The sequence below is a fragment of the Podarcis pityusensis genome (assembly GCF_964106645.2).
Source record: "Podarcis pityusensis genome assembly, chromosome: 4".
In the NCBI taxonomy this organism is placed as follows: domain Eukaryota; kingdom Metazoa; phylum Chordata; class Lepidosauria; order Squamata; family Lacertidae; genus Podarcis; species Podarcis pityusensis.
Window position 1 is genome coordinate 66,865,229 of NC_138027.1, and position 26,499 is coordinate 66,891,727.

At 42.2% G+C, this 26,499-nt stretch overlaps 1 protein-coding gene across 1 annotated transcript in view; it reads left to right on the plus strand.

The window, feature by feature from the left end:
• Positions 1 to 26,499, plus strand: part of LOC308476273 (uncharacterized protein) — a 51,716-nt gene that overhangs the window by 5,944 nt on the left and 19,273 nt on the right. The window contains exon 5 of the mRNA XM_081003808.1: positions 3,129 to 3,231. Within this exon, the coding sequence (XP_080859934.1) occupies positions 3,129 to 3,231 (103 nt within the window). The remainder of the gene's footprint in view (positions 1 to 3,128; positions 3,232 to 26,499) is intronic.

Below are 26,499 nucleotides of genomic sequence, written 5' to 3' on the forward strand. Positions count from 1 at the left end.
CTTCTCTTACTGCTTCCTTGTGCTCAGTAGTGTAGTACCTGGTGAACTTTTGTGGAGGGAGTTTTCGCAGGCATATCAAACTATGCTTCCTTGAATGCTCCTTGAGCATTCCTTGAGCAGGATCAGAGAGAACACAGTCTGGTTTTCAGACTGCTTTATGCAGGGTTACGTTCACCCTTTGGGGCATATATGGATTTGGGTCCACTCTCAAAAGATACATCCATCTCTGCCCCTAACATAAATTTCTTCACATTGGGCAGGAAAATGGCTAGGTGTTGACAATATTCTATGGATCAGGGTGAGGTGAACCCTGCATAAAGTGGTCTGTAAACCAGACTCTGCTCACCCTGATGCTGGGACTGCTCAGTTGGGAGAGCATGAGACTCTTAATCTCTGGGTCATGGGTTCAAGCCCCACATTGAGCAGAAGACTCCTTCATTGCAGGGGGTTGGACTAGATGATCTCTGTGGTCTCTTCCAACTTGACAGTTCTATGAACCTGCTCATAAGCATTCAAGGAAGCATGTTTGGATATGCCTGGGTTCCTTTGGAAGGAAGAAAAGACTACAAATGCAATGAATAAATAAATAAATAAATGCTAATATACTTTCCAATAGTACTGGGCATTGCAATGTGCTTTATATATTCTTACAGCACAATTGTTTACATGTTTACTAAGAAGTAAGTCCTATTGTGTTCAGTGGGGCATTCTCCCAGGCAACTTTGCATAAGATTGCAGCAATTTTACCTTGCAAATGAAAAGCAAGGGTTTTTGCCTACTTAGGCTCTAAGTAGAGGGAAGGTTAAAAGCTAGAATAAAGAACTACATAAAGTAAACTAAAATTGGTTGCATGCCAGGAGTTATTGTCTTCAATTGTTAACCTTCGTAAGTTAATATTTATTTATTTTATAAAAAATACTTGTATACCACGATTTCTCTCTCTCTTCCTCTCTCTCTCTCTCTCTCTCTCTCCCTCTCTCTCTCTCTCTCTCTCACACACACACCAGAACAGTGTACATCAATTATACATACACCATAAAAGCCACATAAGAATTTAAAATAGATCACAAACTATTATAAAAAAGTGTTTATCTTAATAATAATATTGTCTGCATAAACTTGTGTGACCCCTGTGGCTGTCAACTTGAATTTGAATCAGAGCACCAAACTAATGATGTCAGCATGCCAAACATCTGGGAAAACTGTAAATTTACTGCAGAAATACGAATAACACCACAAGTACAGTACAGACCACCATTATTTCCAGGGCAGCCATTATATAGCTGTCAGCAAGCATGATTTCAGGCTCCATCTAATGCTATTTATCAATTTTATGATTTGGTAAAGGAAAATAATAGTATTTGCATTCATCATTGTAAGAAAGATACAAACAAAACGAATCGATAGCAACAGGTTATTAACATCAACAAGAAAAATGAATACAAATTTCAATAAATATGTACATGCAAGATTTATTTGGAACAACAAATGTTAAGGGTGCATAGCACAACACTCCTGGACCTATTTGCTGGTAGTTTAGCAGGTTTGTTACCCAGGGGCACGTCCCTCATGTCTGCAATTTCCAAACCAATTTCCCACAAAACACTAAGTGAGATTAAGTGGTTCCTTTTGCGTGCCCAGGCGGAGACCCCCCCAGCCCCGAGAGACCACCAGAAGGAATAATGACTTGTGACAATTTGTTATGGAATTTAAAAATGGCCACAACTTTATTAAACCTTTCAGATGTAGGAAGATCTTGGCTTAGGCATTGGGCATGTATCCCTCTCAGGCCCCAGCCAGGGAACTGGGGCTCCTCAGGGTGAATGGGATATGGGAGGGTGCACTGCAAGACTCTTGTGTATGCAGGCAGCCCACTCCATATACCCACAATGCAAGGGAGTTCACAAACAACCTTTCAGTGACTCCCTTTTCACAACCCCCGCCTCCACTCAGCGCTGATAGGTTAACTGGAGTTTGGCGGGAACCCCCAATGACTAGCACAGGGAGGTGGGCCAGCCCATCCAACTGGTGAGCCCGGGTGCTGTGCACGGTCCCACAAAGGGCACCCACAAAAGGAGGTATGAGCACTCATTTTTTACACACCCCAAACTATAACACCCTCCTTTGCAGAAAAACCACTGCAGCTATTCTTCTGAGAATTCGGTAGAGTTCATTCAGGGGTGATCATGGCTGAAAATTTAATTCCTTTCTCCCCCAAATATTTTCTGTTTTCTAGATGAATCAAGGTTTCTAGCTCCCAAGCCCCAGGATGTATTTGCTTATAATTTGGCTTATTCGACCTAGGGAAGTTTGATTTGCCTACAAAGTTCATCTGCTTCAGTTAGAAGGGGAAAAAAGGTTTTAGCTGTTTTTTTAAATTCCCCATAATAGTGAATGATCAAGAACAGAGTTTGTACTTAACAAAGCTGCTTGGGACCCAAAATACAAATCAAATCAGGCCACAGTGTGATGTGGAACCGATTGGACGGCTTCCCAAAAGTTCAGATTCAGATCTGAGCTGAATCTTAGTCTTAGTGTACACCCCTAATATGCATCACTGAATCAGCCCTATTAGTCAGCTGGAAGGCTTGGCCACAGCAGCAGAGGCAATCAGGAGCAGGGAGCCAAATACACCTCCCTGCCGCTGCGGGAAGCTGCTCCCGCTCACAACCCCTCCCCTCTGGGAGGAGGAGAGGCCTTATCTGTATTGATGACTTTAAAAATACACCCATTCCACAGCATCCACCACAATACAGGAACATAGGAAACTGCTGTATACAGTGGTACCTCGGGTTAAGAACTTAATTTGTTCTGGAGGTCTGTTCTTAACCTGAAACTGTTCTTAACCTGAAGCACCACTTTAGCTAATGGGGCCTTCCCCTGCTGCTGCGCCGCCACTGCACAATTTCTGTTCTCATCCTGAAGCAAAGTTCTTAACCTGAGGTACTATTTCTGGATTAGCGGAGTCTGTAACCTGAAGCGTATGTAACCTGAGGTACCACTGTACTTAACCCGAGGTACTATTTCTGGGTTAGCGGAGTCTGTAACCTGAGGTACCACTGTACTGTGACCACCCCAGTCAGTACTGTCTACTGTAACTGACAGTGGCTCTTGGTTTTTTTTGACAGGGAACAGTCCTACCTGGAGATGCTGGGAGTTCAGGCTGGGCCCAAGAACAGCCACACAACATGCCATCCTTATGCCTTTTCTAATTCCATTCCAGAAACAAAGGTGCAATCACATTAAGAGCAAAAGGAATTACGTCTTGCCAACAGAGCCTATGGCTGATGGTGCTTTGGCTATCATAGAACAGTAGCAGTTGGCAGAGCAGCATGGGATGAGTTGTGTTGCTGACCTGGCCTCCCAACACTGCATGATGCAGCAGGGAGTAAGCTTATACTCTTGTTGCTGCACTGTACCAAGCCCTTGCCCCCTCACCATCTCAGTAACTTGCAGCAACACACAGCACTGGGAAGCTGCAGCGCAGTCCTGCCCCACCAGCCACTACTGCAAGATAAAATACTGTTTGTGGTGCCACAGATCAGTGGCTTCCTGGAACAGGGATGCCCAGCACTTTGCAAATGAGAAAATAGTCAATAACACCACCTATAATATGTAACAGATCTATTCTATAAATTAAGAGTCTAGTATAATGTTTAACGTTTTCCTAGAAGAAAATCTCTAGGCATTTTGTAAGAGCAGTTTCAATGAAATGATGACCAAGGAAGAGACTCAAGAGACATACTTAATGGCAGGACAGGAAATGGCGGGGGGCGGGTAGCAAAAGTATTGTAAATTTTGTACATTTTAAAATATGGTTTCAAATTTTCATTGATTTTATTGTTTTATCTTTCCGTAAACTGCTTTGAGAGGGTTTGTGTGTGTTTGTTTTTGTGGGTTTTTGTGGGGGTTTTTACAATCAAACTGTGTTTAAATTTTATGAAATAAGTAAAATAATAGTTTGGGGATCAGAGAGGTACCAGTAAGTGAGATGGCTTTTATGTAAATGTCCTCATGGCTTATGAGTCTGAAAAGACTTCTGTAGCATCTTGGTTCCTTTATGATCCCTTCCAGTCACCTTGACTTAGACCTCACAATGGTACAATATTAAATATAAAACTGTTCAGGCAGCCTCTTTTGAAAACTGTACAGAGAGCAATCACGGCTATCAACTGAAACTTAAATGACAAAAATGCATAAGAACTAGAAGCTGGGCAGGCCGCAGGCTACTACTGTTCTATGAGAGCCAAAGCACCAGGCTGGGTCTTCCTGTTATATACCTGCTGGGATTGACAAGGCATATGACCCTCACCTGAATGAATTATTCAAATTAGGCCCCAGGGTTTTTCTTATAATCCCCTTCAATTTTAATTTTAAATCAATTTTAATCTAGCATGTAACTTCTCAAAACTTTCTTATTTGTTAATTCAAGCAACTACTGCTCTCACTTCATTACAAACAGTATTTCTACCTGCAACACACCTGAGCAAACCTGCTCCTCTTCCTTTCACAGATATTTTGTTGCCATTTGCCACTGTAGCTGCCTCTGATGAGTTATCATTTAACTCTTGGGGCGGGGGAATTAACATCAGATGTCATGTGCATGGAAGTTGCCAGATCAATTAACCAACTAGAAGGATTACTGTTAATAGCATCATTTTCCTATAACTTGATATTGCCGGATAGATCTGATGAACTGCAAAAGCATTTTTAGTTACAGATAGGTAGCCGTGTTGGTCTGCCATAGTCAAAATAAAAAAAATCCTTCCAGTAGCACCTTTAAGACCAACTAAGTTAGTTCTTGGTATGAGCTTTCGTGTGCAAGCACACTTCTTCAGATACTGTATCTTCAGTATCTGAAGAAGTGTGCTTGCACACGAAAGCTCATACCAAGAACTAACTTAGTTGGTCTTAAAGGTGCTACTAAAAGCATTTTTAGTTTGCTTTCTGTTGTCACCCTGGAACTTTTCTTTATTAGTGCCACTTTGTGTTGTACGAAGGAAGGAAGGAAGGAATGAAGGAAAACAACTTTTCTGCTTGTATATGTTGATAATATAATTTTGGTTACTGAGAACAAACAAGATTGAACAAAAACAAGATTGGGTGCAGGCCTGGCCAAGGCACAGGGGTCCTGTGACAAAGGTAACCTGTGTGCTTGCTTGCTTACTTGCTTGCTTAACAGCTGTTGGGAACTTCAAGGTCCCTGCTCTCCCTTCTTATGGTCTTTATATTGGACCTGGAGACTCCAATAGAGAGCATTCCATGTCAAGAAGGAGGGCAAGTAGGCACCCTATCAAATGACAGGGCAGGAGCTACACGGAGCAGGGCCTTTTCACTGATGGTGCCCATTGTATGGCTCGCTCTTCCCAGACCTCCTCTCTTTTGACCTGTACTTTGGAGCTTTATAATTTAGGAAGACTTTGGAAGAACTGGTTGACAAGCCTTATCAGACGCTGACGTATGAGCGGATTTTATTTGCTGCTATTCTGAGCTCCTGGTGCACCAGGGTTTACACTAGCATAACAGAGTTGGCCAGGATGCCAGAAGGGATACAATTTACGACCTTTCTCCATTATCTGCACAGCAGTCACCAGTGCAAAGGCTGAGCTGAAGCGTTTCCTGCTAGTTACCTGCTTTCAGCAATAGGGGTCGCTGTTTGGTAGTACCCAATTGGTTAGCTGTCAGATTCTGCCTCCATCATTTTGCTCCACCAGAAAAATGGCTTCCTCTGGCATTGAGGGAGTCTGCTGGCAAATTGCGCTTCTTCTCCTTTCACTTCTTGCACACGTTTTAGGCGTGCATTCAGTCAAACAGCAGACAATAATCACCAGGGCTGGCCCTACTATTAGGCAGAGAGGGGCCATCTCACCCACTCCTCAAGCAGCCTTGCAGTAACAACCTTTATTGAAGCTGAGAGTCACCCTTCACCCTCAGCCATTTTGGCGGGGGATTAGCCTCTTCTTTCTTCCTCTCCCTATTCAAGTTAATGGAGAGAGCATTCTCAACATTAGCTTGAAGGTGTGGAGGTCTGCATGCATGTACCCGAGTTCATTTTAAAGATTATTATTCTAGCAGCACCCACTTGCTTCCTGAAAGGTACAGTACTTGTGACTTAAGACCCTCTGGCTTTTTATTACATTTTGTGGTAGCATGCAGCACAAAATCTCACTACAAACAAGGGAGACACAGGGCTCTACTCCATACAGCACGCCCTGTGAGTTGCAATTGCTTCTGTGAAAAATATTGTCGCAGTAATGTCTAGCAAACAAACATGTGGATTCTATCTTGATAACAGACCTGGTTAGATATTGGATGTATTCATTTGGCTTCTCAATTTGCCTCTTTCCAATTAATCTAGAATCTTCCAAAATTCTGGAATAATTTCAAGCATTAGTGACATACATGAGTAATAGCACTGGCTAGACTGAGTGAGGCAAATGTGAGATTTGGGGAACTCTGCAACATCGCTCTGCAACAAGTCTGCCACCGCTGACACGCAGCACATCTGCTACTCCTGTTCCAAGCTGCCTGCTTTCAAAATGACACAGGGGCTTTATTTATTGAGATGTTTTGCAGTTTGGTTGATCTTGTGGCCTCCAATACAGGTCGAGCTAAACAGGCACAATTTAGGTGCTCATAAAATGTAAATGTATTTAAAAATTGATGCCTGCTTCATGCAGCAGCTGGGGTCTGCATGTGCCTCTTAAATGACAGAAGGCAGACACTTGGAGCTGCACATGTTCCATGGGATAATAACATTGTCTTCAGCATTGCTCCATCGCTTCGTGGTTGTTGTTGAGTGCAGGGCTAACAGGGAAGATTAGACCAAGGTAAGAAGAGTGGATTCTTCACCTTGAATAGCTTGACTCAAGGTTTCTCCTCCATTCACATCTTCTCTTTTATACAGTGGAACCTTGGGTTACAGACGCTTCATGTTACAGATGCTTCAGGTTACAGACTCCGCTAACCCATATATAGTACCTCCGGTTAAGAACTTTGCTTCAGGATGAGAATAGAAATCACACAGTGGTGGCATGGTGGCAGCGGGAGGCCCCATTACCTAAAGTGGTACTTCAGGTTAAGAACAGTTTCAGGTTAAGAACAGACCTCCAGAATGAATTAAGTTCTTAACCCGAGGTACCACTGTATTACTGAAAATTGTATTTCTCTAGCTTTACTGATTCATATTTTAATTTAACTGATGGATTTAATTCATGTATGGAGAGCAACTTTGGGAAATGTACCTTGCAGGTGCTATTGTGAGAGGAGGAGTAACTGAGTACTGGGACCTTTAGAAATTTTAATAAAACTGAGCAGTATCCAGTGAAGTACATCTGCTAGGGCACAAGTTTCTGCTTGTTCAATGGAACTTCCCTTCCTCTCCTCTCTCTGTGCCCCCTCTCCAAATCTGCTCCAGAGCATTGGGAGAAAACCCAGGCAGAAAGAAGAGGGAGGGGAAGTTTTGCTGCACAGCCAAAAGTCCTTGTACCAATGGAAGCACTTTTTTTGGACATAGCCCATTACACATTTAAACACCAAGTACCATACTTGGTGGTCCTTTAGGAACATATGAACTTAGGAAGCTGTCTTATACTAAGTCAGCCCTCCAGGATTTCAGACAGGACTCTCTCCCAACCCTACCTGGATCTGCCGGGGATTGAACCTGGGACATCCTGCTTGCAAGACAAATCACTGAGCTATGGCTATCAGTGAAAGATGCTACCTGCAGACAAGGTGATGGTCTTTGCATATTTGGGGGACTGGGGAATGCAGGAAACTGCTCATTTGAAAGTTAGAATAGAAAAAGAAACAACATAATGCCTATTGGAATCCTTACAACAATATTATAAAATAGATTATTGTTATTATTACCCCAAGATGGGCAGGGAACTGAGTTGAGAGGGTTTGCCTAGGATCACGGCAGAGGGAAGTTTCAGGGTCTTTTATCTCAGCATTGTAGCCACTATGCTATGCTGTCTCTTTGGTGTGTGTTAAATTTTAATCCTTGGCCATAGTACCAAGAGGTATCCGCTGCATTTACCTCTTACATACTGAAAGCCTGCATCTAAGCAGCAGCTATGAATAATTTGCTAAGGCTCAGTGAAGAGCTGCTTAGAGCTCACTGCACCCTACCTGTAGCAGGCTCCAGATGGAGGCAGGGGGTAAGGTAAATGTCACACAGCTAGGAAGTACACAAGCCATTAATTTTACAAATTACATAAGCAACCCAACTGAGATATCTTTTGCTCTGTACTGGGCTTCTCTAAACAGATTTCACAATGTCCAAAACCAAATTTCTCTACATGCTTGGAATGATTTGTCCTAGGCAGCTGATCGTGTCTAGTAGCCACCGATAGCCCTCTCACCCATGAATTTGTCTATCCTTTTTGAAAACCATCCAAGTTAGTGGCTGTCAATGCCTTCTGTGGGAGTGAGTGCCATAGTTTACCTGGGCACTGCATGGATAAGTCTTTTCTTTTATCTTTCCTGAATCTTCCAACATTCAGCTCCATGTGTTATGAGAGAGGAAGAAAAACTTTTTTCTGTCTGATTTCTCCATGCCATGCATAATTTTATAAACTTCTATCATGTCCCCTGGGATGCGGGTGGCGCTGTGGGTTAAACCACAGAGCCTAGGACTTGCTGATCAGAAGGTCGGCAGTTCGAATCCCTGCGACGGGGTGAGCTCCCGTTGCTCGGTCCCTGCTCCTGCCAACCTAGCAGTTCGAAAGCATGTCAAAGTGCAAGTAGATAAATAGGTACCGCTCCGGCGGGAAGGTAAACGGTGTTTCCGTGCACTGCTCTGGTTCGCCAGAAGCGGCTTAGTCATGCTGACCACATGACCTGGAAGCTGTATGCCAGCTCCCTTGGCCAATAAAGCGAGATGAGCACCGCAACCCCAGAGTCGGCCACGACTGGACCTAATGGTCAGGGGTCCCTTTACCTTTAGCTATTATGTCCTCTCTTACCTTTTCTCTTAACTAAAAAGTTCCAAATGCTGCAACCCTTCCTCATAGGGAGGTCACTCCATTCCCTTGATAATTTTGATAGTCCTTTTCTGAACCTTTAACAACTCTACAATATCCTTTTCGAGGTGAGCTGATGTGACCAGAACCACACACAGTATTCCAAGTGCAGTTGAGCCATAGATACATATATACCAGTATTGTGATATCTGCAGTTTTATTTACAATTGGGAGGAACTGTTACTCCTAGATAATGAAAATGTTTGTGATATAGAGTAAAACCTTTCGCCCTGGTAGAATATTCATACTCTCCTAGATTTAGTACAATTAATTTGTGAGACAGCCACATTACCACACCTGTCTATATTATTAACTAAAGCAGGAATTGCTGTCAGGGGATCATTTGTTAATATCACAATGTCATCGGCAAATAAATTTTCTTCATGTTCCTGTTGATTTATTATGACACCCAGTGTTTTTGTATCCTTGCAAATGATTTCAGCTAAAAGTTCTAGCAAAACAATAAATAATAATACATAACAAACCAGGAGTTCATCGGAGTCTTCCCACCAACTGAACAAAGTGATGATAGATCAGATCATTTCAAATTATTTTAAAGTTGTATTGAGCTACAGCTATAATAGAATGGAGAGAGTAAAACATAGGGAACATGCAAAAGAATGAACAGTTACACGAATTCTCATGCATCTAAGGCCTGGTCATTCTTGCTTATCTCCTCTGCTTCCTTAGTTAGACTCCAACTAGTGTACATAGCAAAGAGGTTCTTGGGTTCAGCCTCAATTCTGAGTCCATTAGCACTCTATAGTATGTTGGGGTACACATTTTAGGAAGATGGGTGGACATATGTCAATTGCAAGATCCAAGTATTGCTACAAGGTTCTACACTTCCCAGGGTTCTTTGAGGGAAGCCATGGCTTGGTATGATACTGTTTTATCTGTATTGAGCAGATGTGGCCTGAGAATACACTGCTGCTTTTTGTTTCTGAATTTTCACCAAGCAATTAAGTTTTTTAAAGGGAAAGACACTTGGGCTTGGGTTTCCTTCTCCCACAATGGAACATAGAATAGTAGAGGTAATGTAGTCCTACCTTCTGCCAGTGCAAGGAAGATTTTGCTTAATAACATCCTGATTGGCAGTTCAGGATCAGGCAATGTACAGAAAACAGCCCAGAGAAGAAGAAGCACAGACAAAGTATGGATTTTCTTATTCAGGTCTCTCCAAACATTATGAGTGCTTAGCTGTATTTCTAAAATACTTCTCAGGTTTTTTTCCACATGGAGTTAGCACTATAAATTAAAAGATCTGTTTGCTTAATGAAAGTTTTGTTCTTGATGTGGTCACATCTGGGTTTCATTCTGTGTCAATATGTCTGGCAGAAAATCAAGGCTAACTCTTCAACAGGAAGGTCCAGAAACACCAGCAACAACCCGAGAAAGAACAGCAGTCTGCGCAGACCATGGCTGTGCTCCCAGGAGCTACTTTAGGTGGACCCAAAACCCAGCGGAATGTTTGACATTCTCCCTCTTTTGAGAAGTGGATCCCCATATCATAGCAGAAACTGCTTATGAAAATCTCCAGTAAAGGAGTGATGTGCAGCATGCAGTGAGGCTGTTTGAGAAAGAACAATAAAGAACGTGTGGAAGTTGTCGCAAAGTAGAACTTTGTGTCTAGACATATACAGTGGTACCTCGGGTTACGTACTTAATTTGTTCCGGAGGTCCATACTTAACTTGAAACTGTTCTTAACCTGAAGCACCACTTTAGCTAATGGGGGCCTCCTGCTGCTGCTGCGCCGCCGGAGCATGATTTCTGTTCTCAACCTGAAGCAAAGTTCTTAACCTGAAGCACTATTTCTTGGTTAGCAGAGTATGTAACCTGAAGCATATGTAACCTGAAGTGTATGTAACCTGAGGTACCACTGTATATGAGTTCCATTTTGAACCACAAGGTCAGAGTATAAGTGAGAATCAGGTTAGGGACATATGTGCTGCAGCAAATCCAATGGCAAAGAACCCAGTATATTGCAGGATTTCTCTGGGCTCAGATCACAGGGAGAGTCAGAGCACAGGAACAAGAGCCTTATTGTTGTGAACAGGGGTTTTCAGCTCTGACAAATATGAAAGGTCAGAAAAGAGAAAGGCTTCTTTGTGTTGATGATGAAATGAGAGGTTTTTTGTCTCAAATTAGACCTAATATAAATGAGATTATAGACTTAAGGTACATATGTAAGAGGCTTGTTTATAATTACATTCTGGGAATGATTCAAGTTCTTAGATGGTTGCATTGTTTTATACTTTCTGGATATCTCATGATCATATTATAAAGTTCTATATTATAAATCAAGCATTGCTAGGAGTTGGTTTTTTTCTGTTTCCCAATGTATTTCTTATCAATAAAAAATTCAGTGCGGCATGAGCAAATTTTTATTTTGAAAGCGTGGTCCTGAGAAAACTGAGAACTGCTGGTCTAGTCTGATAGAAAAAAGTCACTTTGGTTCAGTCAGGACCCTGGACAGGTCACAGCCAAAGGGAGCTGTTGTCTCAGCAGCATGCTGAGGCCTTTGGAGGCATTGTGAAGGCTGGTTGGGCTGGACCTGTTGTTAATCCAACCCCATTTGAGGATCTGTTTCTTAAAAGGTCATTGCCCACTTCTGCAGTGACTAACTCCAGTGGCCTGGGGGTTGTAAGAACTGCACCAGACAACATCAATTCCACAGAATGAGAAACCAAAAGCAAGTGATACACAGTGCCTTTGATTGTAGCATCTAGAATAACACATGCTAGAAGCACTGTATGATTTGCATGATCCAGGCAAAGTTAATTGATTATAATGGGAGAGTTGAACATGTTCCAAACTTTCTCTCATTGAAATCCATATGACTTGGTTGGACCGAATGCAGTAGCTGGGACCCAGAAAATCTCTTACATGAGTGGAAACTCCACCCTCCCAGCTTCTGATATTTTGCCTATGCCTGCTGAAGTCCCCTGCGCTACATATCATACCATTCCAAACTGAGGAGACTTTTTGTGGTGGGATTTTAAAAAGTTGGCTGCACTTTGGATGTAACCCACTTGAATGTTTACATTCTGAAGCTGGCTACAACAATATGTCACTCGCTAGGGGAAGGTGATATAAGGTGATAAAAGAATGGACTACTGTTTGTTTTCCTTCCTGTGAATGTAAACAACGACACAGGACCTGGTGCTATTATTCAGCCATTAGCCAGCTATGCTTATGAACCTATGCCTGCAAAGGGACAGAAGCTGATAATGAGCTAGCAGAGACAATGGATAGGCAATCAAATACTCAGACGTATCATAGAATATTAGAAACCAGATGCAACAGTGATAATTGCTGGGATACAGTTTATCCCTGGCTATAAAGTCTACAGAAAAAACCATATAGGTAGTAGCTGGAGATGGTGCTGCTGATATGTCAAAGAAGGCACTTAGTGCAATAACGGATTTGAACTCACATTTTCAGAGAGAGCATCTTGAGGAGCTATGTCAGACAAGTGGCAAAGGGCAACATTGTGAAGCTTAACTGATAAATTACAAATTAGCAGGATGCAGAGGCCAGATGGCAGTCACCCAATATATTTTAAGAAATATGAATTTTAACAGTAATGTGCATATTACTAAAACCAGTCTTTTTCCTGGAGAATTGGAGGGTAGCCAGTTTTTAGAAGGGCATCAGAATGTTTTACATGTCAGTCTGGTTTCTTTTCCTGGAAACCTGTTAGAAAGTAGGGCAATTTAATGAAATAATTTTAATCAACTAATCATCTTAGTCAATTAATTGATATGCTGGTTGAATATTCATGTTTGCATGAACAACACAATATTTTTGAAGCAAAAAGTATATTTTTTGCAGGTAGAATCTCATAAGAAGCATTGCCTGCTGGGAGAAAGAGAGAGTGAGAAACATGGGATTGAGTCAGTATTTACAAGGCATTTGAAATGTTTTAAAATAACAATGTCTGAATTTTTTAAAAAGCAGTGGTTCGATTAGTCATAGCAACTTTTTAGTTCATTAAAAGTTGAAAAGCTTATTAAAATATTAAAATGGCAGAAATGCTTCAGAGTTAGTAGAAAATAGAAAGTTCCCTTAAACCAAGGCAGACCATCCATCTAGCTCAGTATTAGACAGTAACTCTCCAGACTTTCAGATGAAATTATTTCCTAGTCCTACTGGCAGATGCTCTACTGATAAACAACTGTCCTCACATCATAGTTAATACCTGACATACAGTGGCATTGAGTATCAGTAGCTGATACACAGTGGTACTGAAAAAGGTTGTCTTCACGGAACACTGTACACCCTCATATATGCCAAAGAAATTCTGGGTGCCTTTCACATACCGTATTTTTCGCTCTATAACACGCACCAGACCATAACACGCACGTAGTTTTTAGAGGAGGAAAACAAGAAGAAAAAAAAAATCTAAACGAAATAGTGGAGATATGATTTTTGTGGTTCATGCTGTGGCCACAGACATGTGATCTGACAGTGAGTTTGGAGTAGCCCAATGCAAAAATCCTGTGGATCCATGTGGATCCATGCTTTGCAACCACGGAGGAGGGAAGGAAGGGGAACCATGGATCCTCTGCTCACGACTGCAGCAGATCCCCCCGCCGCCCGCAGGCATTCGCTCCATAACACGCACAGACATTTCCCCTTACTTTCTAGGAGGAAAAAAGTGAGTGTTATGGTGCAAAAAATACAGTACTCCCTGCACATTGCAAAGGAATCTGGGACATATTGGAGGATGCACACTTAGTTTGCACAGGGCTATCTTGACCCTAGTTGCGTGCAGGTGTTTTAAGGGAATGTAGAACAGAATGGCTGGGGGAAGAAACAACAGCAGCAGCAGCAACAACAACCCACCCTTCACCCTAAGGTCCCAGGGCAGGTTATAACATTAAAACATTAAAATGGGGAAGTAGGCCTGAATAGGTTATTCATTTTGTACCAAGCACAGCCTTTTCTGTTTGAGAGACCCTGTATAATCTTGCTGGGCTTTTTTTGTCTGCTTCAAACTATAAAAACATGATGGAAGCCAAGCTTGCAGCAAAGCATGATACATGATTACCGTTTTGACTTGGCGAAACAAAACCTGTGTAGGTCTGATCTGAGGGATGCCACCTCAGTGCTGTTATTTTGGATTATATGACCTTAAGTCCCAGCTAGACCTACATTTCTAGGTTTCCGTGCGACACTCCTTCCCACAACTGCCATGAATACTTAACATTGTCCAGATTCATGGGCTGTAGCAGTTGGCAGAAGTATAAACAGTGATGATGGATGAGGCTTCAGGAACTTGCAGGTGTTTGAAGGCACAGGTCCAGCTTTGACATACTCCTTAGGCATGGTGTGACTGGGCTGGAAAATCTAAACTGGAATGCGTTATGCCAAAGGCTGCCAAGAAATTTACCACACTGTATGGTCCTGGACTAAGGAGTGAGGAGGAGTCAGAGGACATGGGTAAAAAGCAGGAGAGATTAAGGATCTATAATAAGAATGCAGGTCGTATGACGTCGGGGAAGAGGGAACAAATGTAGGAAATAAACCACTTGAGGGTGTGTTGGCAGAAACTTATGTACATGAGAACCATGAAGATGGAAACCCTTCACTGTTTACTTCATGGTTATAAGAGATCTAAGAATAGCACTAATGAGAATTTTCCTTGTTTGCTAGATAATTAAACATCCTAGAGGTTTTTTTTTTAAGGGTTGTATTAATTAATGCTTTTCATCTCATTATGCCCTAGTTTCTGTAGAGCATATTGCATCTTATTTTGCATCCTTATAAGCCCTCCTGGTTTATAAAACAGCGAGCGGTGTAGATTTACCCTACTTTATGGTTTAATGAAGCATCTCATCAGGATTAATCGAATACTGCCAAAATAATTCAACGAGCACATACTATGCACTTTTGGGAGAAAATGTCAAGGACATTTGTAAGGGCTGTTGCTTGAGAGATTCAGAGCAACATCAGCGAAGGACTCTCCAAAGGCATGAAGGGCAGATGGGCAATCTGCAACCTGTGTGTAATTCAAATATGTGCAATCAGTTAACTCCAGTACATTTGGCAAGATTAATTTATGCAGACATGATATAAGGCAGCACCCTGAGCTGGTGACAGAGCTGAATTTATTTGTCATCTCAGGAGCCCACTATGGAGATGTGGCCATTCTGGTTTTATCATAGTCATTTATTTAAACCGGTGGACATGGCAAATGATTTGATTTGATTCACTGCAAGGACTTCTGCTGACTGTCATGACATATTAACGTCTGGGGTGGGGAGGGGAGATTGCCACAGTTGGCTACCACCAGGGGTGAAGGATAAAACTGATTTAGTTCACATTTAAAGGCACACTTACCAAACTCGCACTCTGCAAAGAAATGTGCAAAATGAAACACAGCCATCCTTCAAAATTTGCACTTCTCCACATTTTACAATGCCAAGCAATGTGTATAAAAGTGTGAATACTAGGATAAAGTGTGCATAATGCATATACATTTGTGAAAGTAACAGACAAAAACACATTAGGGAAAATTATTTGCAAAAATGTGAACATTAGACAGAAGTGCACTAAAAGGTGTATATCAGGAGAAATGCTGATGAGCTTTCATGAGGACTTTAAAAAGGTAAATTAATGCAGAAATGTGGGGAACTGATGTTAAGATTGTAAAGAGAAAGAGAGAGAGAGAGAGAGACTCAGAAATCATCATCATCATCATCATCATCATCTGGCTGGGTTTCTCCAGCCACTCTCAGCAGCTTCCAACAAAACACTAAAATACAATAACCTATTAAACATTAAAAGCTTCCCTAAACAGGGCTGCCTTCAGATGTCTTCTAAAAGTTTGGTAGTTATTTTTCTCTTTGACATCTGATGGGAGGGCGTTCCACAGGGCGGGCGCCACTACCAAGAAGGCCCTCTGCCTGGTTCCCTGTAACTTGGCTTCTCACAGCGAGGGAGCCACCAGAAGGCCCTCGGCACTGGACCTCAGTGCCTGGGCAGAAACTGTCAGATTCACCCATCCCTTACAATTAACAGTACAATCATATACATGGCAATTCCAAAATATGTCCTATTGAGTTCAGGGGGGCTTTTTACTAGATTTGGAAGGAGTCACTAGAGCCACACTCAGGCTAGATGACAGGTAAAGTGAGGCTATCTAGGCTAGGAGTAGCAGTCCAAGGGGTCCAGGCAGAGCTGGCCCACCCATGAGGCAAGGTGAGGTGACTAACGCAGGTGGCAGGCTGCACAGGGGCAGCAGATACAGCCACCAAATAATGCATCACCTGCTTCATGTCTCAGAAGCTCTCCCCTGTTGGTGAATAGGAGGTGCTGTTGGTCTCCCCCCTAGGATCAGGACAAGGAATTCAGAGCCACAGAGAAGCAACAGAGTTGTCCCAATGGGTAGGCATAACCACCCACCAAGCTTTTAAAGGTGGGGCAAAGTGAGCTTACTTGCAAGACTCTTGTGCCTTGCAAGGCGGTTGGGTATGCAGGTCCTCACTGCATTGGGAATGATGAATTTGTTCCCAGTGATGGGAGCACTGCCAAGTCCTGGATGACCAGGTTGTGCCCTCACCTTCTGACCCCAGTTTCTCCACCCCAGCAGGTGGTGGACACCTTCCTCAGTTTCCATTGCTGTGCTTCTCTCCCCAGGAAGGAAGGGGTCCTGCTTCCCCATGCAAAGAAGCCATATCCTGGGAGAAGGAAGTGACTACCTCCTCCAGCCTCTGTTACCTGGTCTTAGACCCCTGCTACCACTCTCCAGTTTCCCCTCTTCTTTCATCTCTGCCTTCCACTCCACTCCTAAGCTCAGCAACACTTCAGAACACATGACACCTTCAACATTATGTGAATGGAGTAGCTGTCACCCAAACATTCCAGTAGCTTGCAGGACTGAGTGCGTATTTCCATATATATAACCCTGGTATATGTCCGATAAGAAGAGCAATGGCAGGAAAGAACAGGGGGAACAAATAACTATTGCCTAATATTGTTGTCAGGGATTGTCTCTAGAAAGGCCTAGCTGGTCTGGGCTGCATGCCAATTTGATTTGGTTGCCTAGAGGTCACCCACAGTGGCATGGTAAACAGGAGATCACTCCTTCATCAGAGACACTGTGGGAATTAACAACAATGCCCAGTCTCCAAAGTGCCTAGGACCAAATGGACCATTTAAGGAGTGGAATTACCATTAGCAGACATCTATAATTATGAGTCAGAGCAGACACAAGCCAACAGCTGAATGAACAGTTCTGGATCGTAGCACTCTGAGCTATAAACCTCTACAGTTCTGCATAATCCTTCCATAATGACTTAGAATCATAGAATCATAGAATCATAGAGTTGGAAGAGACCACAAGGGCCATCGAGTCCAACCCCCTGCCAAGCAGGAAACACCATCAGAGCACTCCTGACATATGGTTGTCAAGCCTCTGCTTAAAGACCTCCAAAGAAGGAGACTCCACCACACTCCTTGGCAGCAAATTCCACTGTCGAACAGCTCTTACTGTCAGGAAGTTCTTCCTAATGTTTAGGTGGAATCTTCTTTCTTGTAGTTTGGATCCATTGCTCCGTGTCCGCTTCTCTGGAGCAGCAGAAAACAGCCTTTCTCCCTCCTCTATGTGACATCCTTTTATATATTTGAACATGGCTATCATATCACCCCTTAACCTCCTCTTCTCCAGGCTAAACATGCCCAGCTCCCTTAGCCGTTCCTCATAAGGCATCGTTTCCAGGCCTTTGACCATTTTGGTTGCCCTCCTCTGGACACGTTCCAGTTTGTCAGTGTCCTTCTTGAACTGTGGTGCCCAGAACTGGACACAGTACTCCAGGTGAGGTCTGACCAGAGCAGAATACAATGGCACTATTACTTCCCTTGATCTAGATGCTATACTCCTATTGATGCAGCCCAGAATTGCATTGGCTTTTTTAGCTGCCGCGTCACACTGTTGGCTCATGTCAAGTTTGTGGTCAACCAAGACTCCTAGATCCTTTTCACATGTACTGCTCTCAAGCCAGGTGTCCCCCATCTTGTATTTGTGCCTCTCATTTTTTTTGCCCAAGTGCAATACTTTACATTTCTCCCTGTTAAAATTCATCTTGTTTGTTTTGGCCCAGTTCTCTAATCTGTCAAGGTCATTTTGAAGTGTGATCCTGTCCTCTGGGGTGTTAGCCACCCCTCCCAGTTTGGTGTCATCTGCAAATTTGATCAGGATGCCCTTGAGTCCATCATCCAAGTCGTTGATAAAGATGTTGAATAAGACCGGGCCCAAGACAGAACCCTGGGGCACCCCACTAGTCACTCTTCTCCAGGATGAAGAGGAACCATTGATGAGCACCCTTTGGGTTCGGTCAGTCAGCCAGTTACAAATCCACTGAGTGGTAGCATAGTCAAGACCGCATTTTACCAGCTTCTTTACAAGAATATCATGGGGCACCTTGTCAAATGCCTTGCTGAAATCAAGGTAGGCTACATCCACTGCGTTCCCTTCATCTACCAGGCTTGTAATTCGGTCAAAAAATTCAGACTTGGTGTTGTGTTGAAAGGGAGTGAAAGTGTTCGTCCTTTGAGCGTGAAGGCAGTGCTTCCTGAAGCCTCTTTCAGTCAGCCTCGGTGTCTCCAAGAAGCAAATTGCTGGCGCAAGCTGATGTATGCCCGGAAACTCCTGTCTACTGCTTCCTGTGCTGATTGTTTCTGGTTAATTGTTGGACTTTGCGCTGACTGTGAAGTGAACAGCTCCTGCTGATGAAATCAGTGCTTAGGACTTAGGTGATTTCAACCGAAACCTCTTGCCAGTTTAGAACAAAACTGAAGCACATTCCAGACAAAGTTGTTGATGGGGAGTTGGGCAACTCACAAAGGGGTGAAAGTTTGGCTTATTTTTGGACAAGATTGAACTTCCTTTGAAAGAAGCAGGTTTGCAGTTTAGGAGTGTTCCTAGAATTGGTGTTGTTTCTTAAGCAGTGACTGTGACCAAGAAGTGGTCCTCACCCACTCCTACCTCAGTGCAACTGCCTTTCTAAGTTGCATAAGACTTAACTTGCTGTTGCTGAGTTCTGTCAACTTGGGTGCAACTTTCCATTTCCCTGAAGAAATCACACTTGGCTCATCTGATAACTGTCAGCCTACTCTTTCTGTACTCTGTGCAGAGGTTTGTTTTCTGGTTTTTTAATCACACAGATGCTTTCCAGTGATCATGCCATAAATTAAGCAAGGATTTGCGGGTTTCCCAGACGGAGTGTTCATTTATTTGCAACGTTGGCCATAATTTTATCATTTTTCTAAGTGCAATATACAAGAAGTGTGTTCTCTCGTATCTTGAAATTAGTTCCTGTGGGGTGGGAGACCACTTTCTACTGATTAAGTGCTCTGTCCTTTTGAAATAAAAATTTCTGCTGAATACATAAAACAGCCAAGCACATTTAAGTGTGCTGCTCCCATTATAATTAATTACATAATTAAATATAATGAGAGTTGAACATGGAAATCTCCCGAAAACAACTCAATAAGGCTAATCCTTAAATCTATTTCTTTATTAAATGGACAATTATTTTGCAAGGGAAACAAATGTCTTTGTTGAAATAGCAGATATGCTTACAAGTGGAGTCAGCAGGAGCAGACTGCATAAATAAGCAATTACAATGTTTTTATCCCATGAAAACAAGAGCCCACAAATTACTTCACCTTTCCCCCCTCTGTTCCTCAGGCAATAATATTTTTTTCCTCGTAATTGCTTAACAAAATGTATTCCTGTTCCATACAATTAGAGCAGTAAGAGAATACAAAGTGGATTATTTGCTGATTGCTGAGGTTTAAAAGTCAAATCAGTGCTCTGCCTGAAAGGAAATGCTTTGCACAACCAGACATTTTTGCCATTTGTGTTTCTCACCAGAATGAGAATGAAGGTACCGGAGCTTGCTGCAAAGAATGGAGGCTAAAAAGAGAGAAAAGGGGAGAGAAATCCAGTAGATTTTATTTCTGAAACATGAAACAAATAAAATAAGAAACTGGGAAATAAAACAATCAGATCTTACAAATAAGAACCCCAAATGTGCAGACCCACAAAGAACAAAGTTGTGGGTTATTTTGCATGTGTTTTCTTTTGTTATATCATTTTAATCATACATTAAAGACAACATTTTTAAGCAGATCAGCCACACTCCTAGTAGTAACACCTACATGGGAGTAAATCCCCATTGAACTTCTGGAACTTACTTCTGCGTAGACATGTACAATGACTAAATATTGATTAGGCTGACACAGACTATTTTTTAAGGAAATAATTTATGATAATGTATCATTTTCCAAGCATCATAAGAACACATGGAGGTAGGAATCACATGCACCAGAACTCCATGTGGAGTGACTAACCTGTAGCCCTCCAGATGGTGTCAAACAACTCCCATCAGTTCCAGCCAGCACAGCCAGTGGGCAAGGATGATGTGGGATGGTGTCCAACAACATCTGGAAGGCTGCATGTTCACTGACCTTGATCCAGAATATTTCACAATGCAAAGGGATTTTCTGCAGCAGTTCTTCAGGAGACAAGTCAAACTGGAAAGGGCTTCCCCTGAAGACAGAAAGTCTGAAAACACCAAGATGTATGACCGACACCAAAACAAAGTCTAAAAGTGGTTTAAAAAGTAAAGATGGAATCTTTAGAGTTGAAATAAATGAGTTAGAGTTTTTTAAATATAATTTTTCTGCTTTGAATGTTCCTTTTTTGATATGAAATGGTATGATTTAGGGGTCAGATCATGGATTAAATGTGGATTGCTTAAGGGTACTCTCCCCTTGGTCTTCTGCAATTTGGAGAATTATCCACAATGCTCCCATCATTGGAGAGATAATAATGCACGGTTCATGGACAAGTTCCATTGGGGTGTGTGGGGTGTGTGTGTGTAGGAGCCAAACTATAGCACAAAGATGCTGTTCCTCCACCTCCATCCATACATTAAACAAGAAGACGAATTTGACACAGTCTAGAGAAGGATGCGGAAGACAGTAAAGATGCTGCAATATTCAGCTAGCAAACCTGGAGCCAACATAAATAGTACAGCTTCATTCTTCTTAAATTCAAAAAGAGGGAGCATCTGATGAAGCCTGGCTGCTGCTGTGAATGGAAAAGATGATCTCAGGCTCATCAAAGAATGTCTGCATGTATGATTCACTTCCAGGCAAGTCTCTGCCTTTGCCAGAAGGGCATGGACCATGGCACTGGGGTAATTAAAGCCTAAGTAAATAGCCCAAACCTGCCACAGTAGTGCAAGGTTATGACCAGATACAGAGGAGAGCCGCAGTAACTAATTGTGTACTTAACAAAATTAATTGAAACAGAAACCATTATTAGGCTGGTACAATGAAAGCAGCTTGCCCTTGTTCTGGGAAAAACTTTGACATCTCATTACCCTGATCTTTTACTTTCTATTTACCTGACTTGCGTCTGGAATCTGCTAGGTATGTTCACTACAGTTTCAAGTTTTCAAATTGTGGTTTTATTTATTTGTTTATTAAAACATTTCTACCCCCCCCCCCCATATAACATCACTGTCTTCACTTTATTACAGTCAACAGACCAGAAATAAATGTACTACACAGTACCCTGTATTTATACAGGATAAATACAGAAAAGTGTAATAATAGTAACAGCTGGTCAGCTATATACAAAATAACAAATAACCTCAAGGTAATCCGCTGGAAATATTCCTTCCAGTCTTCTTATTCTCAGCAATAGGTATGTGACCTCTTTCAATGACACTCATGGGATTTAAACATAAACCATACTGTTGAAAAACCAAAACTTTAATGAGAAAATCTCCAACAGCTTAGTGAAAATCAGTGTTGGGGGTGGAGCAGACATAGCTGTCAGTTTCCAAAGGATTTTTGACACATCTGTACCTGGCAGGTAAATACATTTCAGTTGCCCTTTGAAAGCTGACAGGCAAACGTGTTTCAATTTGCCTTTGAAAACCGGCTGCTATACCGACCACATCCCAGTACTGCTTTTCATTATGCCGCTTGCCTTATGCTCTTTTCCTGCCATTATTTAGACCAGTAGGAAGGAAGATATACTCTGATGTGCTCTGGGTGGGGCTGCCTTTGGACAATGTATGGAAACTTCAGCATGTCCAAGATGCCATGGCCAAATTGCTGACCAGAGCCAGTTCCAGGAGGAACAGAAGCACCTTGTTACAACAATTCCATTGGCTACTTGGCTACTTCTGGGCATAATTCACGGTGTCCTTATACAGTTTGGGTCTAGACTGTTTGAAGGACTGTATCTCCCTGTATGAGCCTGGCTAGTCTGAGATCTGGGGTGGTCTTTCTCTCAGTCCCACCACCGTTAACAGGCACGTTTGGTGATAGCACAGGAAAGGGCTTCCTCAGCGGCTGTTCCCAGATTATGAAACTCGTTTCCATGGGAAGCTAGACTGACACTCTCTTTCTCTGCTTTCCTTTGCCAACAGGCAAAGACTTGTTTGTTCCAATAGGCCTTTGGACACTAACTGGTTGTTATGGCAGGGTCCTTTGAGGGAGGCTTGTTCTGCTTTTAATGATTTCATGTGTAATCAATGCTATTTTAATAGTTTCTTGTTTAATTTATTTTTGATATTTATATTTATTGTGTTTTAGTTGTATCTGTTTTAATTTATATTGTGAGGCGCCTTAGGTCCTTCATTGGTAGGAAGGCAGGTTACTTTAAAAGGTTAATCAACTTTTCTCAGAAGACAGTTCCAGGAGGGGAGAGTACTGTTGGGCTGAGGTCTTCCTTGAGGGTGTCCCACAGGCAACTGCCTTGCTACTGTGACAACAGGATGATGGACCAGGTGGCCCTGATCCTGCAGAGCTCTTCTTATGTTCCATAGCATTGGACTCCATTGGAAAAGTCCTTATCTAAGATTCTTGTCTTGTCTTGTTTTTACTAAGCCAGACCACTATCAGTTCTGTCCACATTATTATGCTTGATCAGTTGCTGAAAGCCAAGTGGCTGCTTGACAACTGAATGCAAACAGATTGCATATAAATGATTGCAATGCATTGCATACTTGGTCTAACAACCGGTAACATGGTTATTTGACCTATTATGACTTCCTTTGCTGCAAGATGCTGTTCATTTACATAAATAGATGAGCAGATGGTAGATAGTCTATATGCGTTTACAACACTTGTTGCTCCCAAGCACGTGCATTCCCTTCACAAGTACACATCTTTTAAGCTTGGGAAACCTGTTCTGGAGCCAAAAATCCAAACTGAAGGCATCTTTGATTTAATGTTTGCATTTCTGCCCCCTCCCTGCCCTCCACTTGAGCCACTCACACAAATTGGTTCCTGGAATGATTTCATAGAAGCTGTTTGTCTTTTAATCCCCCCCCAAAAAAATCAACAGCTTACAAGGCATTCAGAATAACAAATACTTGTTTGCTTTCTATGCAGAATACAATATTTCCAAAGCACCATCATAATGCCCCTAATAGTAGACAGATAAAAAATACTTGCTGATGAGCATGTATCATAATAATCAATTTATGCTTCAAGAAATATAGACACAGTTTCTGCACCCAGAGTTTATACATAAGCACAACTGCAGTAGATGCTCTTGAGTGTTAATGATATCTCTGAGCAGTCAGCTTTAGAACAAAATGATATATAAACCCATTGTAAAACTGTTATACTTCAACAGAAAAGAAAAAGCACAATTGTTTAGAATGACAACAAGATTACCACCCATACATATTCAGGCCAAAATGTAGAACATAACGCAGTGTATGAACCACCACAGTGGTTTGCTTAATGGTCCATCTGAGAAAGATCAATGATTCTGCACAGCGTTCTGACTCTACAATGGCTAACTGGATGCCTCAATCAAGTTCAGCTGGTGGGTCAAGATTGTAATAGCATCCTCTGTCAGTCCTTAGAATCTGGAAGTTGGAGAAGTATTGCCTATGAAGGTGAACATACTGGAAACCCACTGAGTCAGCATCCCCAAATCTACACTATCCAAACTCTAACAAACTCAAACAGTGAGTGCTGACTGATTGAAGCCAGAAGAAGAAGAAGAGGAAAAGGAAGAAGTCGTCAGTATCCTTGGGTGAATCCTGCAGAAGTACAAAAACTTCGCTTTAAAAGGATGCAACTCACTGATCTCCAAAACAGCCAAACAAGGACTAAGCATTCTTAGTGGCCTCCAGAACACAGAATGCTGAGTGCTGGTTGGGAATGAAACTCAGGAGGCCTGGGTGGGTGGGTTGGCGTTATTGAGTCTTTTACAGTTTATAGTATACCAGAGGAAAGCATGGCTAGGTTTGCATTATGCAGACCAGGCGCAGGCTAAGGTTCACTGGCAATATGGAGCTTGAGCAACACTTACTGTTCCATAGAATGTTAACTGTTCAATTCATGAAGTAATGGAATCCCCCCCTTAGTCTGGAGGCTGAAGTCAAGCAACATTGACAGCATACTTTTTCACAATATGGAAAGAAGGGTCATGATTTTTATTTTTGTATGTCATTGGCATATGACAAATGGATTTGCCCTGCCAAATCAAGAATGAAAAATAAGAGAATCTTGTTTTATAGAACTAGGTTGCTGGTCAGAACTGGAGATATTTCAATCAACCAAATTATTATGCCAGCTATAAATTTCCGTTTTGGGGGAAATGAGTTGCTAAACTAAATATTGTAGAATTCAAAACCAGCAGTACTTTCTGATCCATAAACTTTGATTATGGAAATAAACTCTCTGCATTATGGAAGTCGAATGGTAGTTTCTCTTGGTTTCTTTTTTTAAGGACAAATACTAGATTTTAACACAACACAGTTTGTTTCCCCCCAGCCATGCCCACCTGTCACTTACCTGATGTCACCTGTTTCCTAAAACCTAGGTAAAAGCCATTGCTGCAAAGGAGCAATCAGATTCTTTAGTGTGTGCTCCTGACTGTTCCTTGGCAGTGGGCCTTGTATTCGAGGCTGTTTAAATTAAGCACCAAATGCAAAGCCCACTATAATTAGTTCTACCTGAGCGTTCTCAGTTGCAGCGTCCAAGAGGAACGGATCATTGCCGTAAACAGCAGGCCTTGTACTTGGCTCTGAACTTAAACAGAGCTGAATGCAAGTTTCATTGCAAAGAAACAAATGGAAGTGTGGCCACTTTTTGATCTGGCACACCAAAGAAAAGTGGAGCCCCATCTATGTAGGAACAGCTGTACTGTAAAGTAAATCCTAATGCTTGTGATGGAATTTTCCATGATCTACCTGCTTCTACCTGCATGTCCAGTCTCAGAGAAAAGCTTTCGGGGACTATCTATTTACATCCTGGTACTTTAGGTGCAGGGTGCTGCAAGACACCACTTGATCCCTAGTTCTGTTAACAGCTATACTGCAGTAGTCATCAGCAGATTTGGGGCACATAGTTATCACTATGCTGATGGTGTGGAGCTCTATTTCTCTGTTAAATCTGGTTCAGAAGATGCTGTGCCTGAATGCAGTGAGGGTCCATAAATGGAAAATGAACTTTGCTACGAGAGAGGCACTGTGGGTGAGTGGCTCCCAAGTCCAGGTACTAGGGATTTTGTTCTACAGTTATTTTGGGGTTGCATTCCTCCTGAAGGAGCAGGTCCACTATTTAGGGGTGCTGTTGAGCCATCTTTGTCCATGAAGACCCAGCTGCCAATTTTCCCCTCCCCATCTTCATTTGAAAGAAACGTCCAAGGAAGGCAGGGTGAGAACATCTGCCCAGTCTGAGAAAAACAAAGAAACCAATGCACCTCATTTGAATACTCCAGACCAATTTGCAGCCCCCTGAAGCTGCAGGCAGTAAAACAAAGGAGAAAAATCTGCCCAAAGATTTCTCACATAGCTCCAGAATTTTTAGATTGCAAATGCCATGGATGTTGTAGTCTGGGCGGGGGTGTGTGTGTGTGTGGCGACTCTGGGTTGCAGAAAGCTGTCATGTGCCATGGGCAAAATCCAGCAGGAATCTGATATTTCGTTATCTTGTTTCATTTCAATAATAAATGTGTAGGAGAGATAATTTTTGTTGGATGGAAGCTGGGATGCAGAAACCAGGAAAAGTGATAAAAGATTTTCATTTCTCTTGGTGGAAACTTACTGGTTAAGATTCATGTCTTTTATTTATTTAGCTATTCCACTTCTAAAGTGTTCCATTGCAAAGACCAGGTAAGAAGAACATCACAATCAGTTCACATTTCCCTCAGGAACATTGCTTGGTGCTGTTGCCTTTTAGGTCTCGAGTTACATCTGCTTTATTCTATCTGTAATAGTTGTTTTATTGCTCTTCTCTGTCTGTGTCTCCCCTAATCTGAATTTTATAGGTTTATTTGTTTGCTAACATATGGGAAAGAAAAACATTTGATTGGATTGTTGCTGCATTTTTCTCTTGCCCGTTCTCCAAGGAACATGCGGTGCCACACATAGTTTTCTGGGCTGCACACCCACATGCCATTTTATTTGTCCAACAACCTTG